The following is a 17,432-nucleotide window of genomic DNA, read 5'->3' on the forward strand; positions in this document are numbered from 1 at the left end:
CGGTGAATAATAATGACGGATTGGCTGACGTAGACAAGTTTGCGTATTTAAGGAGTCTTTTACTCGAACCTGCAAGATCGACAATATCAGGATTTGCCATAACTTCAGAGAACTATCACGAAGCTGTAGGATTGTTAAAACGAAGATACGGGGAAAAGAACGATATGAAGAAAGCGCATATCCAGGAGTTGGTGAACGTAAAACCCGTAACGGACGAAAGAGACATGGACAAGCTTCGGCGGTTATAGGACACCTGCGAGACAAACTACCGGGGATTAAAGGCCTTAGGAGTGGACGAAGCCATATATTCTTCAATTCTAATACCGGAAGTCAATGCTAAGTAGCCGGACGCTTTTCCATTGACAATAACAAGAGATTCGATTTCAAGAAAATGGTCTATGAAAGATGCGTTGAATGCAATTCTTAAAGAGTTGGAGCTTCGAGAAGCTCACACACCGATCGGCGAGAAAACCAAGAGACAGGATGGGGAGAAACAACGAGAAACGTCGCGACAAAGACATATGGGGTCAACATTAACACTGCACGCGAAGCACGAGAGATGCAACGAGGTGTCAACGAACGGTAAAGCGAAAAGAAAATGCGTTTATTGTCTCGGGGAACACAATCCAGAGGAATGTAAGAAAATAACCAATGTAGCTGAGAGAAAACAACTCATTCGTAAGTACGGAAGATGTTTTATTTGTTTGAAGAAAGGACATGTCAGTAAGAATTGTAATAGTAATGATAAATGTAATGCATGTTGGAAGGCACACCATAGGTCAATTTGTGAAGTCAATGGGATTCTTACAGGTGATGTTCAAACCAACCATTCTGGGATCTCATTTTAGGATAGCATTATAGACGGATCACGCTTTTATTAAGGGAAATAAGGGACGTGTTAGGGTCAGAGTGTTGTCTGATTCAGGAAGTCACAAGTCGTTTGTGAATAGAAAGATTATACAGGTAGCAGGTATTCAGGCTAGTAAAAGGAATGGATAGAAATCAAGTTGTTTGATCAAGAGAAGGCTAAAGGTAAGTTGTGGGAGGTATTTCAATTAGAGTTGTCGTCAGTTACGATGGGAGAGAGTGTAAGCATCGAGGCATATAGGGTAGACTGTATATCTCAAATTAGGAATGAACATGTAGAGTTGAGAAAGATGGATTATTCACATGTAAAGGGTCTGTGGTTTTCAGATGTTTGCAAGGATAAGGAAGTTTTAGATATTGAAGTTTTGATTGGAGCAGATTATCATTGGTGGTTTCAGGAAGACAATGTTGTTCGGGGACAGGTAGATGAACCAGTTGCTGTGTCTACTAAGTTAGGTTGGGTGTTGTCCGGCCCCATGAGAGCAAGAAATGATTTGGATAACATGCACACTCAAGTAAACTTCATTGCACATGAAAGTTCAGAAAATTTATGTTTAGATAAGAATGTCAACCGTTTGTGGGATTTTGAAACTTTAGGAATAGCAGAAGAAGATGAAGTTCATGAATCGTTAAGACATTCTATTGGGTTTAATGATAACAGATACAGTGTCAAATTGCCTTGGAAAGAAGGACATATTTTAGACTATACAAATTACAACATAGGTTTGAGAAGATTCAAGGGTCAGTTAGTACGGCTGAAAAGGGAACCAGAAATTTTAGAAGAGTATGATAAGACAATCAAAGATCAATCGAGGAAGGGTATTATAGAACCAGTGATAGAACTAGAGAAAGCTGATAAAATACATTATTTACCACATCATGCGGTTATTTGCAGGGAAGCGAAAACAACTAAGGTAAGAGTTGTTTATGATGCGTTGTGTAAATAGTCACCCAAGGCTTCCTTGCTCAATGACTGCTTGCATGTGTGACCCAAATTAGCACCATAGCTCTTTCATATTTTGATAAGGTTTAGAGAGAAGAGAGTGGCTTTAGTGGCAAATATTGAAAAGGCATTTTTGAATATAGAAGTTGATACTTTGGACAGGGATTGCCTAAGATTTTTATGGGTTGATGATGTAAACAATGAGAGGGTGAAACCTGTAGATTACCGTTTTTGTAGAGTAGTGTTTGGGGTTAACTGCTCTCCATTTTTGTTGAATGCAACACTGCAGTATCATTTAGACTCATTCATAGAGATAGACAAGTAATTTGTTACAAAACTCAAAGATAGCTTTTATGTCGATGAGCTAGTGTCCGATGAACAATCCAAGAAAAAAGTATTGAGGCTGTATGAGTCAGCAAGTGAGCGATTGGCTGCGGGAAGATTTAGACATAGGAAGTGGCTAAGTAATGATGAGAATGTTTTGAAAGAAATAGAAATGAGAGAAAGAAGCATTTTAGAGGAAAGAAGGGCAGAATTTAGTAAATCGAAAGTGGTTGATGAGCAAAATTATACCAAAGCATCAGTTTGGGAAAATATAATATAGTCAGAGGAGCGGAAGTCAAAGTTGTTAGCAAGGGAAGGCCACTGCACATAAGCAGGCCTCTTCAGAAACTGTATCCACTAGAGATGGATGCAAAGGTAAGTAAAGACAGATGTGTAGAAATAGAGAAACAAGAAAGCAGTGAGAGAGGAGAAGTTTCAGAAAAGGGCAGCAGTGTAGAAAGTCATAGGAAACACAGAAGGGCGACAGCTGTGGATGCAAGTTGGACAAAAGTTTTGTTTCACCCTAAAGGCTCAAAGGGGGGAGTGTGTCGGAACTTATGTAAATAAGTAATTGATAATTGTTATTTGATAGGAACCTATGTTAATACTTTGAAAGTCAGGTTCTTCTGTCGCTGGCTGGAAAATTTTAAAGTCGTGCTACAGCAAAGCCCCCCCTCTCACAATAAAATATAAAGTCAAATTATTTCTTTCATTGGACAGTTGACGTGTCTAGCTATAAGCTAAACATATAGATTAGATTAAAAAGTTTTGCATCATCAACGTCACGTATTGTTTCCAAAGATAGTTGTCATAGCCTTCTTTTGAATGGACTAAGGCTGATGATTTTGTAATGCATTAAGTTGTTTGGTAAAACATTCTTGAGTCCAGGGCACCTATTTAAATGCGACGTTTGAAATATGCTTGTTTTGCAATAATTTGTAACAACTGAAAATTGTCTGGATAGCACAATTATGTTTTCCATTGGCTACGAAGATTGTTTGCAATGGCAAAAATTCTTTATTACATATTTAAGAAACCACGAATTGTTTACTAAAATTGTCAATTTAAGATAAATCATCAGCATAACTTAAAGTGCTTATATTACGAATTTTAGCCCCCCTTTTTTATGAGCTTAATTGAAAATTTGGATTATTTGAAGAACTATGACATGTCGCTTGACTTAAACAGATAAATATAAGTTCCTTAATTTTACCTCCAAAGTCGGGTACTATTTGCCAATTTTTTACGACGCCATATTGATACTTGTGACGTAGATAGTTGAACACGTCTGTTTCCGTCAATATAATATTATATTATAGGAGGTGATTTTGTTGTCGTTTTTCTTATCTTAAAAACAAATAATGACAGTATTTTCAATAAAATATTAAAAAACAAGTTTTCCGGAAAGTATGGCCTCAAATCAGTTCTCAGATAATTCGAATTCGATGTCTGAATGCGTATCTGATTCGAGCTCGGAATCCGTGGGTTATGTCGAGCATTTAAACGACTTCGCATATGACGATGAACCGCTCGCAGGAGATGGTGATGAAGTGCATACTCCAGATGATCCCAATGGAATTCTCCCTGCGACATTAGAACAACGAAGTGATGGCGTAATTCCACTTGGTGAATGGTAAGTTGTTGTTTTCTCCTGTTTGTAATATACATAAAGTTACTTTATAAACCACAATGCTCCCACGTTTCAGGTGTAATTGTCAATGTTGGAAGCCGCATTAGAGTACAGATGCTGTAAGGAAATAGGACCAGCTTTGCAGAAAATGACATTCGATGGCAGCATTGAGAAAATATCATGCATAACACAGCATGCCAAATTTGGGCCTTTAGTTCATGAGGCTGTCCTTGAAAACGTCGGGCCACTATTGAGAGATAAGCATCACAATCATTAAATATGTAAGATTGTAAATTGTATGAGAAACAATGTTATCATCAACATATGGCATACAGATGGTTGATGCGATGGTTTTGTGGGTCTATGGGATGGGAGAATACTCGGCCTTTACCTGCTTGTGTTTACCACTTTATTCGGAAAGCATATCCAAGTGGCAACACAAAAGGTTACATACCATCAGAGGGGCGATGATGAAATAGTCTTTTAACTTGTGCACTGTAGAGACTGTTGACCTTCTTTGCTGAGTTTGGAATGGTCAGGAAATATGCCTAGATGGAAACCATATAGGAGATACATGGATGCACTATATAAGTTGACATGCAGTTTAATGGTTTGAAACAAGAGTAAACAATAAAAACAAATTGGAGCAACTACTGAGAGGTTAAGCTGAAAGAATTAAATGAAAGAAAATCTTTTCTTCAATGTCAGTCGGGGAAAAAAGACAAAAGAAAAAATATATGGAATTAAATCATAGCATAAATGTAAAAATGGAAAATAGCAAGCCGTTCAAATGGCGAATCGTTTGCTTCCCCAGTGCATACTTCAACATGCTCAGCTCCATCACTAGTAGATGGTACTTCCTCATTGAGAGAACATGTTTCCTTCAGCGATGGCTTATGGAGAGTATGTCGAATAATCTACAAAACTTATATCGAATTTACATATGACAAAAGAAAGATTAACCTAAACAAGCGTAAACTTACTTGTCTCCGCTTTCGATCGGTTATTTCGTCCTGTAATGGTTCAGGAATCCCAGCCACGTCAATGGTTGGGATAGCATCTTTCTTCAACCTTCTTTTGAGCTTGACTTGCACGCTCAAATTAATTTCAAAACAAGAATCTTCAAAATGCGCAGAACACAGACACGAGGTAGAGGGAAGCTCAAAACCCGGTCTATGTTTACGCACAAAATTTACCCATTTTCTATGTCTTTGCGGCTCTGTTTCTTTTTTAGGAAACAGATGCAACGACATTCCTTCGGTTTTTGAATCATTGTCGCAACTAATTTGATTAGGTCCGCCAGCAACACAGCGTTTTCCTCCGTGTTTTTTATTAAGATTACTAGTAGAATACGCCATGTTGATATATGTGTTCAACTTTCTACGTCACAAGTCATTAGCATACCGATCAAAAAGTTCGCAAAAAAAATGCTGAAAATCATGACTTTGAACGTCCGTAAAATCACTTTCACCAATCCAATTTCAATTATAATTGCAGATTTAAAATCACTGAAACAAGGTCTTTCAATTTAGCTAATAAAAAAGAGGGGGCTAAAATTCGTAATATAAGCACTTTAAAGTAAACTATTAACTATATAATTAATAAATTGTACGTGAAACGAAAGTTTTTACTTTACATTAATAAAACAATGCGTTTTGGTTGGTGGATCTTGAAATGTTTAAGATTATCTATAATGCAGAATAGTTATATTGAGTAAAATTGAGAATTGTGTGTCGACTGCGCGTACAGTAGGATAGTATACAGTCCCGAAAACGAATTGGCAGACGCATAAATGCTTTATGCTGACGGCAAAGAAGAAAATTGCTACACTAATGTCTAGTTTGTTTATAACAAAGCTTAGAGATGGGTAGAAGTCATGTGCAATAGACATGCCAAGATTTTCGGAGTGAGTATAATATGAAAGAAGCGATACAAATTGCCTAATGAAGAAGATGGCCAGATGACGAGCATAAATGCTTGAATTTTCATACATCAACCTTAGAGTCAACAGCTTAGCATCGACGAAAGACAATTGCAGCAAGCTTACAAAGTTTAGCAAAATTCTTTGTCCGCATTTAAAATGTAGACCAACAGAATTGAACAAGCGATACTAGTTTATGACAAAAATAAACACACTTTCTGATCAATATTTCTACTTCTAAAACGGCTTAAATGATGACATGCACGAGTCCATTTGCAATTTTAAAGTAAAAATTGAGTCATAAATTTCCTTCAATAATAACACAAGCCATAAGGTGAAAAATGAAATAACACATATTTTACAAACAGACCTTGTGGACCAAGGACTAATAGTTACTTTAACAATCATTTTTACTTCCTTTAAACGAACACATCAACGTAAACATACCTTGCTTAAGATCGCAATGATTCGTTTTTGGTAAGCAAATTGTTGTTGTTTGGAATTGTAACTTTGTTTGACTTTGATTAATGTACAATTACAGAATTATATGTTTCCATGGGCACATTTACACGTCGTAATCACACATAATAATTCTTTATGTTTTGTCTTACAAACCTTTTACTGGTCGACAGTTCGAACTTTGAACATTCAATCTTTCAGATAAATTTAACGTTCTGAAAAGTTAAGCGTCAAATGTTTGCGCCGTTTGAGTTGATACGTGGCAAAGAGAGGCGTAACTAGAACGTTAATTGCGGGGGTGCACATTCATATATTTCGTTGTGCCCTACTGATTTCTTTTGAAACTAATTTGAATTTCCAAAGAAATCAGTATGGCACAACTGAATATATAAATATACACCCCCAATTAACGTTCTAGTTACGCCTCTAGTGGCAAAGAATTTTGTACAACTTAATTTTAAACATTAAAAGTTCATTGTTATCTAAAGCAAAGATACGGCCTTAAGATTTTTATTGTTTCTGTTTAATTTTATTACCGTTTTCTAGGTATTTTGTACGGAAGCCGTGAAGGGCCACCCTGAAAATATTTTTTTAATCGCAAAATGTTTTTTAAATCCAAAAATATATTTCCAGTCTGTAATTATATCGAAAATCTAAAAACATATTTCTAAATCGGAAAATACTTTGAAAATCCGAAAAGATTTTTCAAATCCGCAAATATTTTCTAATCAGAATTTAGACACCTAATTGTTGTCCAACATGAAGTATTAATCACTAAACTTTTAAGACATGTCATTTCCGTAACAAAATGTTGGATAAGGAGCGGCGTTTTGCCCTTCTTGTGGCAATAAACTAAGTTTTACGGACAGGTTTTGTTTCAAATGCGGATCTAAAGTAGAAGCAAAATTGTCGTTATGAAATCAGGCGAAGACATTAGACTAGTACATGTCTATAAACAGGGACGCCGGAACTGGGGGGGGCAAGGGGAGCAACGCCCCCCCTTGCCTTTTCTGGAGATGGGCAGGGGGGAAAAAGTGCCCTACAGGTTGAATATTTATTGTTTTTGATCCAAGTTAAAGACTACTTAACCGTTGTGGGATATTGCATTCTTTTTAGCTTAGCAATAAAATTGTCGTAACTATGTTAGTTTTCTTTTAACATTTCTTTGTTTTAAGTACATTTTGTAAGTTCTTTGTTTGCTCAGTTAGTTCTTCTTTTTTGTTGCAACGCGTGAGAACTTGAAACGCAATGAAAGAGTGAGTACTGCTAATGACGTAAAGGAAAGCTCGACTTATGTAATTACTGATAGTATAAATAACATGTAAATAATTAACTCTAATAGATAGCGTAAGAATACTCCAGTGATGTACTTGTAGCTTGTTTGGCTTGTAAAATAAAAGGTTCAAAACGAAGAGTGTTCGTGAACCAGCTGAGGAGCGGATTCTTCGACAACCGTGAAACGTCATTTTTAAAATGTAAACAACTAAAAATCACAATACCTTTGCAAATTCCTTTCATTATTATTAAATCCAAAAAAGTGGCAGGAACATGACGTATAGTAAAAACATTTTTAATGGTAAACATCTGCTGGCATAAATGGCTCAGTCACCTAAACACTGATGACTTTGAAAGGGAGATTTTTTGCATCTTATCGCTTTTTCGCAATGCCAAGAGCAGAAAGATATAAAAAAGATTCAGCAAAAGCATTAGCGATCGTAGGTGCCCATCAAAAACGTATTTTATTGTTCGAAGAAATACAGGCAGATTTTAGAAATGAAACAGGAACAAACGATTACAAAGTTCTACGACTCCAAAGTCTTTCTACACTGAGATGGACAACAAGAGTAAAGGCTGCTGACGTCATCTTCGAGAAATCGCCTGAACTACATGCAACCCTTGAAAAATTGCAGGAAGATCCTAGCATTTTGGCAGACACAAAAGCAAGATTAGAGGAATATTAAGGCGACAACTGTCTTCCTTAATCGTCATCTTTAATTTAAACGTGACAAGAAAGCTATTGGCTTTACTCGAGAAGCTTTCTAAAGAGCTCCAAACGGTTGATATTTTGGCTGAGCACGCTCTATTTTCAATAAGACATGTCCTGCAACGTCTTCATGACATGAGAAGCGAAGAAGAGTTTGAGCGTACACTTGATGACGCTAAGAAAGATTTTCGTGTTATGATGTCGTTTCAACTGGAGTCTAGTGAAAATGTTGGCACTGGCACTAGACTAAGAAAAGTTCCAAGATGGATGAATAATGAAGAAATGTTAATAACAGAAAGCCTTTACGTCACAATGCCTCTGTTTACAACAGTGCGAATATAACAATGCGAAGCTGGTACTACCAAGCCATTGATGCAATCATCTCAGGTCTAGGATCGCGATTTGAACAAGACGATCTTTTCCAGATCAAATGTATCGAGGAACTATTACTTAACTCTATGAAAGAAAGAGGAGTATCTTTAGATGGATTAAGCAATTCTTTGATTGATAAAGATGTTCTAAGAATGCAGCTTGATGATCTTCCTACCATTTTTGGGCTTTACAACGCGGATCAGAAGAAAAAAATAACAGAAGTCACGCGTATTTCAACAATAGCAGAGATATTCAATGCCATGCCGTCAGCAAAGAAAAGGTGCTCAGAGATCCACAAACTAATTATACTATACTACACAGTGCCACTCTCATCCGCCTCGTGCGAACGCACATTCAGCGTAATGCGTCGTCTCAAAAACATGGCTGCGGTCAAACACTGAAGGAAATCATCTGAATGATATTATGTTCTCCAACATTCAGAAGCAACATATGGATATGGTGGAAATAGACGTAATTGCCAAAGAGTTTTCACAGAGAAATGAAAGAAGAATTAAATATTTTGGAAAATACAATACATGACAAATTGTAAATTAGTGACGTTACATCGTTTGATATTTATATTATCGTTAATATTCATCGACCAACACTGCGGACATGTGCTTCTGTACAGTGTATTGCATGTAGCACATCTCTTTGCTGTTTATTACTATTAGATTATGTTTAGTATATTTCACTAATATGCCCTTCCACAAAGGCTTGCCCCTCCTGCCCTTTTGCCGTTCCGGCGTCCCTGAGTATTATGAAACATTAATAACATCTATGTCACAGTAAAGGGATATACAACAGTAGGTCCACTTCGTGTGCAACTGGATGCTGAATATTTAATTAGATTACTTGCTGTCGGTAGCCATTTCATCATTTCTATTGGTCAAAAAAAGGCAATTGACTGGCTGCCACGATGGTAAACACATGTGTAAAAAGATACGTGTGGCACGAAAAATTTGAATAGAGTGTCTCTACTGTATGTTCTTCTATAGTGTGTCTATGTAGAACATCTCAGTTATATAACTAAGTATACATCATTGACTAAAATCTATTGTCATAGAAATAAAAATACATAAATAAGTACCTCATGCAGAGTACATAATAACATTGAGATTAGTCAAACTCCAAAGAACTAGTGCTAAATGTAATAAAATTTCACAAGTTTTAACTCAGGAGTTGAGAATCATCTATCTAAGACAGGATTTGAATGTTAATGCGTAAGACACGATTTTCGAAAATGCAAATGTTTCTTTTATTTCATTAATCAAAATTCCATACAAATAGATTATTGCATAAGTCATTTCATATTATAAAAATCCTTTGTTATTTAATAAACTATTGTAAATTATGAATAATTTTCAAACTCCAACTACACGGAATTATAATAACTTATGATAAAAAAACACTGCAGGCACAAGAGTAAAGAATGTAATGAAAATAAGATAATGCTTATCTCAAATGTGTAGTAACGATGAGAAACACATTGTAGTTGAGTCTCAGTTGGCAAATTTAAAAGATTAGTGGTACCAGTAAAGGAAAAAACACCCACCGAGCGCATTTACGATTTCAAAAAATGAATGCTTAGAGTGAGTTAAATCACAGTATAGGAATATACAGTAGGACCACTTTGCTGTGCAACTGGCTGCTGTATATTTAATAAGGGGCAGTTCGCACGAGCCCGGTAGCCGGGATTCAGGGAAGCGTTTAGACATTTTGGCAAATGGAAAAAATTAAATACTTCACAACAAAAATGTTATTTGAGCAATTTCTCTGTACTATGACTTTGGAAATTCACAAAACCTTTGTAAATTTTGCACTTAAAGCTTTAACTCTTTTCAATGACTTAAAATCATTTTACGCCTCGCTAAATCCCTGTTACCCGGTTAATGTGAACAGGCTCTTAGTTTACTGGCTGCCGTTTGCCACATCGTCAATCCTATTGGTCACAATGCAATTTACTGGCTGCCAATATGGTAATCACATGAGTAATAAGATATGCGGAGCACGAAATATTCAATGGAGTGGCTATACTGTATGTTTTCTATACTGTGGTTAAATGCTCCTTTTCATCTCATGGGATTTTTTTTTGAAAATATGAAAATTCAATCTCTGCCAAGAATATTGGTTAATTTATGCAAACTTTATATTTGACCACAGATGGTACATAGTAATTTTCTCAGTAAATATTGATGTTATACAAAGTTTTTTCTCCCATGACCACCCCTAAAGTGAACCTTCTAAACATGTCAAGAACTTCAGAAAAGTTATTTCTTTTTGTTTTTGAAAGTTAGAGCTATGTTGACATTGCAATTTTAGTTAGGTGTCGATTTAAGGGTTCGTCCCAGATTAAAGAAATGGCTCATGTACCATGTTGTTTGTCGTGGTCATTTTACCCCTTCAAGTTGAAATTACTTCTGGTAAACGAAGTGCATACAAACTCTTATACAAGTAGTTCTTGACCACTAACTCATTCATTACACGTTTGTAATAGACCACTTTGGCGGTTTTATTTGAATAAAAACACGTGCTCGCAAAGTGAAAAACTCGGACAAACATGGCGGAAGACATAACAATGACTAATTTGCTATATGAAATAGAAATATATTTCGCTGTCTTGCAAATGTAGCGACCAATAAAACTTCTTCATAGTTGTTGTGCGTCAACGGATATACGATGTGAGTAAGCACAACAACTCGCTACAAGCTAACCACACAAGCCCGACCACAAAGCATGAAAGCACTATAACGCGCTTAGAAAGAACTAAGTCATCCCACTATTACGTGCAGGATATGACTGAGAACACTCCTTTAGTTACTACATAAATGCACGACAAAATACAGAATAGGACAAGATATAGAATAGGACAAAATATAAAATAGGACAAAATATAGAATAGGACAAAATATAGAATAGGACAAAATATAGAATAGGACAAGACATAGAATAGGACAAAATATAGAATAGGACAAAATATAAGCGCTAAAATGGAAGAAAGGTTACGTGAAGAGAAATTCAAAGCTATGAAACTGCCAGAATTAAAAAGTTACCTGCAGAGTAGAGGTATAACCGTAAGTAGTTATCTGAAGCCGGGACTAGTAGCCATTGCATGTGCAGTGGAAAAAATGAACATTCCATTGATCCCGCAAGTCAGTAAAGCCGAGCAGCAAGTAAATTTAAGTTGTCGTTTGACCATCCATGACGTTGAGCTGCCGGATCCATTTACGATTAATGTTTCAAATGATTTTAAAAATTCACCCCCGTTCGGCTTGTTTAATATATTTAATCATCTTATATATCATTCATCGGAATACGACAAGCAGGGTCTTGCAGCCTATAAGTCGTTCGAGAACTATCGTTTGTTTTACGATGGATACGTTGAGTCTTTGCTAACAGCATACAGGCAAGATGCTGGGGTCCATGTTTATATAGGCAAGATTAAGCCTACAATGAAAGAAATGACTAAAGATGGTAAAGACGTTTACGATTTATGGTTTATATTGGAAGGAAACGGGTCTAATCGCGGCAGTGTGCTTGATGCGTATTGTTGTTGTCTTTGTGGTAGAGATGGTGGATGTAAGCATGTATCATCTGCTTTGTATTCTCTTGATGATCTGCTTAATTCTAGAGGAGAGGACAGTGTTACAAGTAAGGAGTGTAAATGGATTCAAAGATCAAGGCCTGATACAGCACCGTGCAAGCTAGAAGATCTTCAAATAAAAAAAGTGGGACTTAAAGATCAAGGAAAGGAAAGAAAAAGAGATGAAGCATACAACCAATACATTGACTATGACCCACGTCCATTTACAGATAGTGGACCCTGTTCACATGAACAACTTGTTAGTCTAGTAAAATCAATAGATGAAATAAAGAAGAAACCACCTATACTATCCATTTTGAAGAAAGAAGTGTATGGCATGGATGAAATTCTGGAAAAGAATAAAGAAGTAGATAAAGAATCATCCAAGCATGGAATAATGGAAAAAAAGATAATACAACACCTGCAAAGCAATCACCAAGCAAATGCACATGGCTTCTTAGAAAGTCTCCACTTCTCAAATAAGGAGATTGAGGATATTGCTTCAGTCATTAAAAAGCAATTTCAATGTATTGAATGGTACACCCATAAAAGAGGATTTATAACTGCCTCAAAAGTTAAGAATATTTACACAAGGCAGATTTCCATTGAGAAACATGAGACGGATGTTTCTTCTCTCGTAAAATTGCTAACAGAACAAAAAGATGTCGCAACAATGAGAAAACATTTGGTTGATGATCCTAAAAATCCACTCGATTGGGGACTGAAACATGAACAAAGTGCTAGGAAAGCTTACTATAGTGTTCAAGCAAATAAACATAAACAACTTAGTTTAATTTCAAAAGGCTTCGTGATTTCAAAAGATACACCTTTTCTTGGTGCTAGTCCTGTTAACATTACAAGTTGTAAGTGTATGCCTAAAGGCGATAGTGTTGTAGTGGAATATAAATGTCCGTGGACCCACAAATATCGTGATCCCAAAGAGGCATTCTTGCAGCCTGAGATTGGTGGTAAATGGGAAAATGGCAAATTTTTTCTTCAAGAAAAGTCCAGTTACTTTTACCAAATTCAAGTGCTCATGCATGTTACTGGACTGAAAAAGTGTGATTTGGTAGTCTGGACAACGAGAGGAATTTTCTGCCACCAAGTGACATATGCTCCAGTGTTCTTTCAAAGGATTTCTTTGAAGCTTAAACAATTTTGGCTTACCAAGGTTGTGCCACACATGTTCAAAAAATTCTGCATTTTGAACAAGGTATCTTCTGAATGAACAAATGGTAAGCATTTAATTTGAGTGTTACCTTAGCAAATTTACTTGAAGCTAATTTGCAGCAATGTTGCTTATGATAGGCTCCACAAAAATAAAGTATGTTCATAAACAAAATCTGGTGAACAAAGATGAAAAAGAGGCTGCTTTTTTATGCAAAACAGGTATCACATATCAAGTATCAAGTGGTTTATTAAGAGCCAGGATGTTTTGTTATGCTCCCCAATTTTTTTCTTAATTTCCTTAGATGATACGGTAAGCATCTTAGAGACAGAAAACAGTGATTTGCCGATGAAGTCAGTTGTCTTATTTTGGCTTTGATGTGCAACAAGAAGTCATAGACAGTCTACAACCAAAGGGACTTATCACAGACACAATCTTGTCTATATTAATGAGGTATATTCTTTCTATGCAATATTGATTGATTTTAAAATAGCAAATAGGTTGATTACACTACCAAAGTAAATTTACTAATGCTAGTGAACTGTATAATTTCATTTCTAGTCATCACTGCTGTGAATACCCCTTAGTAGACACTTTATTCTATTCTGTTCTTGTGGGAGATCAAGAACTGAAAGTGCGAACATCAAGCAGGTTTCAGTAACTGACAATGATATTGCACTTATCTTTCAAACATTCTACTTTTATACATTGTATTTAATGTTTGTAGACTAGAAAGAATCTAAGCTGCAGAACAATTATTCAGTGCAAAGTTACTTGAAAAAGATTATGTGTTTGTGCCAATCAACAGAAGGTAAAAATGCTTTAGACAACAAATGTAGCATCTTTTGCAAAAATTTTTTTGCAAAATCCAATAAAATATATTGTGCAAATAAAATATATTTGCAATAAAATATATTGTGCAAATAAAATATATTGTGCAAATAAAATAAGAGCCTAATAAAATATATTGTGCAAATAAATCTTGCTATATGCATTATTTGGTAGGTCCCACAGCAGGAAATCTCTTTAAACCTCTGTGCTGTTTTTGTATCACTTTTTATTAAATACTTTTTGAAGGTAATTATGAAAACATGTTTCTTCAAGTTAGAGCCTAATAATAGGAAAGATGTACTCAATGCAATAACATAGGGAAGAGTGCTTACTTTTTCAATCTCACAACATTTTTTGCAAAAGATGCTACAAAAAAATTTGTAAAAAAATTTTTATTCCATTATTTTAGCCTACACTGGTTTTTGGCCATCATTTAACCATGGTAGGAAAAGCAACATTTGCTGTATTGCATGTGTTCCTTTAAAGCATGTAATGTTACAATAGTAACCAATTTCATATTTAGGCATATCCTTGTTCTGGACTCTTTAACTTGGGATAAAGAAGACAAGAAATCTACATTTGAATATATTTCACAGTAATTGTTTTTCCATTGCACTATGCCTACTCGCATTGCTATGTTACTGTTGGATTAGAATTTTTACTTTTCATTCTGAAGATATTTGGACTACACCTTTCAAAAGCACAGCATCAAAAGAAAGCATCGTTCTCATCATATGTCAAAGTGAGTTCTTATCATACCACCAATAAAATATATTGTGCAAATAAATCTTGCTATATGCATTATTTGGTAGGTCCCACAGCAGGAAATCTCTTTAAACCTCTGTGCTGTTTTTGTATCACTTTTTATTAAATACTTTTTGAAGGTAATTATGAAAACATGTTTCTTCAAGTTAGAGCCTAATAATAGGAAAGATGTACTCAATGCAATAACATAGGGAAGAGTGCTTACTTTTTCAATCTCACAACATTTTTTAGGATATTGAAAAATATGAGAAATATCCCAATGATTTCATTCTCATGGAACATAAATGGTTCAGTAACAAGGATGCCACAATGGAAAGAAATAAATGGCACAGAACTTTGCACACATTGTTTACTCTGCATTGATCTAAGCGCACCTCTTCGTCGTAACCATTGTTATAAAATTACTCCGCCACGTATCGTTATTATTATTGCATTATATTTAATCATACGAGTTTACATTGAATTTTGCTATGCTCTATTCATCTCTTGTCCTATTCTGTATTTTGTCGTGCATTTATATAGTAACTAAAGGGAGTGTTCTCCGTCATATCCTGCACGTAATAGTGGGATGACTTAGTTCTTTCTAAGCGCGTTATAGTGCTTTCATGCTTTGTGGTCGGGCTTGTGTGGTTAGCTTGTAGCGAGTTGTTGTGCTTACTCACATCGTATATCCGTTGACGCACAACAACTATGAAGAAGTTTTATTGGTCGCTACATTTGCAAGACAGCGAAAAATATTTCTATTTCATATAACAAATTAGTCATTGTTATGTCTTCCGCCATGTTTGTCCGAGTTTTTCACTTAGCGAGCACGTGTTTTTATTCAAATAAAACCGCCAAAGTGGTCTATTGATCATGCAGCGTGCATAAATTAAACATTTGTTACTTTTTCAAAACTTGACGTTACTAACGTTACTAACATCCATCTCATTGTTGCTAATGCGTAACCCTGAGTTAGCATTGGTTAGTAACAAAGCGTTGCTCTACGAGTCTACGACAAAGACACACTATGTTTCACCAATACGAATTTAAAGCCTAATCTCTAACAATAGAGTCTCACGTTTTCAAACGTCCTTCCATCAGTTCCATGTTTGCTAAATTTCAACATGCTACGGTCGTTTACTGCATAAAAACAACAGCTTCCATTACTTAACTTTATAGAAGGTTATATTTTGCATGCGCAGGAGCAAAACACAAACAGAAATACACGTACGTAACCAGAAGTAAACTATTGTGAGTTTTCTCGATAAATTCCATAGCATTTCTAATTTAAGTAGTGCTCCAATAAACTTCTAGCCTAACGTTTTCGCCCGACGGTTTATTGATAAGTTGATAACGATAATTTTTCGCGACGCTTTTGTGGCAAATTCTGGTTTTTAGAATTTTGTGTAGGATTGTTTATTGAATATGTCCTGCAAAATTTGGCTATGTCTATGAATATGGAAAGCCATATTATTGAGACTTTACAAACAGGAGAGAAGAGAAAGAATGTTTCTGATAAAAGTAATAAAAGCAAATTTAAGTTTCAAAAGTTGACAAGTTAATTTTTTGTGGTTCCTAAATCTACGGATATACAGAAGCAAAGCTGAAGTTAAAAAAAAAGTTTTACAAAATTTCTCTTTTCTAAACCTTTGTTGTTTTTATGCTGTAAACGACCGTAGAATGTTGAAATTTGCTAAACCTCAAGGCCACATTTTTTGTTTTGCCATTTTACCTGTTTTGCCTACCAAGTGAAAATTCTTTAAAAAAAGCACTGGCGTTTTCGCTGGATACGTGTGGACGATAAGCGTAACCGCAACAAAATATTTGCGGATACGAACGAATCCGGATACGTGTGGACGGGGCCTAAGATGCCTTGTTTTCATTTAAGTGATTGTCAGATAGTAATGATTGTTTCAGTGTAAGACAAGTAATTAAAATTCAAAAATGAAAAGATTAATATCCTTATGCAGTAGTTTTAACGTGGTTTATTTTAATCTGTGCACTTAAAGACATGACTGAATTTAGTGAGTTGGATTTGTTAGAATGCCAGATTGCAAATGCACTTCAACCACCTTCTGCAGTCGACGTTTCAAGTCCAAAGAAAGCGAAGGTAGACGAGGAGAAACAAAAATGTGGCTGCACCACACATACACAAGAGACAAAGACTTTTTTGGTTTTTGAACATGGGAAACAGGTTTGTTGTTTCCATTTAAGTGATAGAGTACATGTGTTCGTTATTAATTTTGAGTGCAATAATAAATTTTTCTGATTTGTTTGTAAGATTTATTTTCTTTTTAAATTTGTGTACAATATGAATCTGTTTACTTCACAATAATGTGTTATAAACGCCTTAGATTTTATCTGTTTGTTAGATATTCGGATATGCACTGTAAGGTTACTACAGTCATTATTATTTTCTATTTAGAGAATACGAATAAGGAAATGATGTGCAGGCTGTAAATGTTTCATTTAGATAGGACATTGATCATTTGAGGGGTGGGGTTGACTTGGAGGGTGGGGGTCTTTGCCCCTTAATCCGTTTGTTAATATAGGTACTGTGATTGACCAAACGATATTTGATAAGTTCCCGGCGCTTATTGCTT

General features: G+C 35.5%; 1 protein-coding gene and 1 long non-coding RNA gene across 3 annotated transcripts; both read left to right on the forward strand.

The window, feature by feature from the left end:
* Positions 1-1,076: 1,076 nt before the first annotated feature.
* Positions 1,077-1,814, forward strand: LOC124448193. Its single transcript, XM_046999202.1, has one exon. The coding sequence runs from the start codon at positions 1,077-1,079 to the stop codon at positions 1,812-1,814; it is 738 nt and encodes a 245-aa protein (XP_046855158.1).
* A 9,624-nt stretch (positions 1,815-11,438) lies between these two features.
* Positions 11,439-15,329, forward strand: LOC124448202. 2 transcript variants are annotated; one of them, XR_006948968.1, is made up of 4 exons: positions 11,439-11,574; positions 14,606-14,677; positions 14,759-14,824; positions 15,079-15,329. It is a non-coding gene; the product is annotated as an uncharacterized LOC124448202 (long non-coding RNA). The 2 variants fall into 2 exon arrangements; XR_006948969.1 differs by having other exon boundaries at positions 11,439-11,566.
* The last annotated feature ends 2,103 nt before the right edge of the window (positions 15,330-17,432 follow it).

The sequence above is a fragment of the Xenia sp. Carnegie-2017 genome, unplaced genomic scaffold, assembly GCF_021976095.1.
Source record: "Xenia sp. Carnegie-2017 unplaced genomic scaffold, XeniaSp_v1 HiC_scaffold_23, whole genome shotgun sequence".
Taxonomy (NCBI): Eukaryota; Metazoa; Cnidaria; class Anthozoa; order Malacalcyonacea; family Xeniidae; genus Xenia; species Xenia sp. Carnegie-2017.

Coding starts and splice junctions, on each gene's coding strand:
- LOC124448193 (XM_046999202.1), top strand. CDS start 1,077: ATGGGAGAGAGTGTAAGCATCGAGGCATATAGGGTAGACTGTATATCT.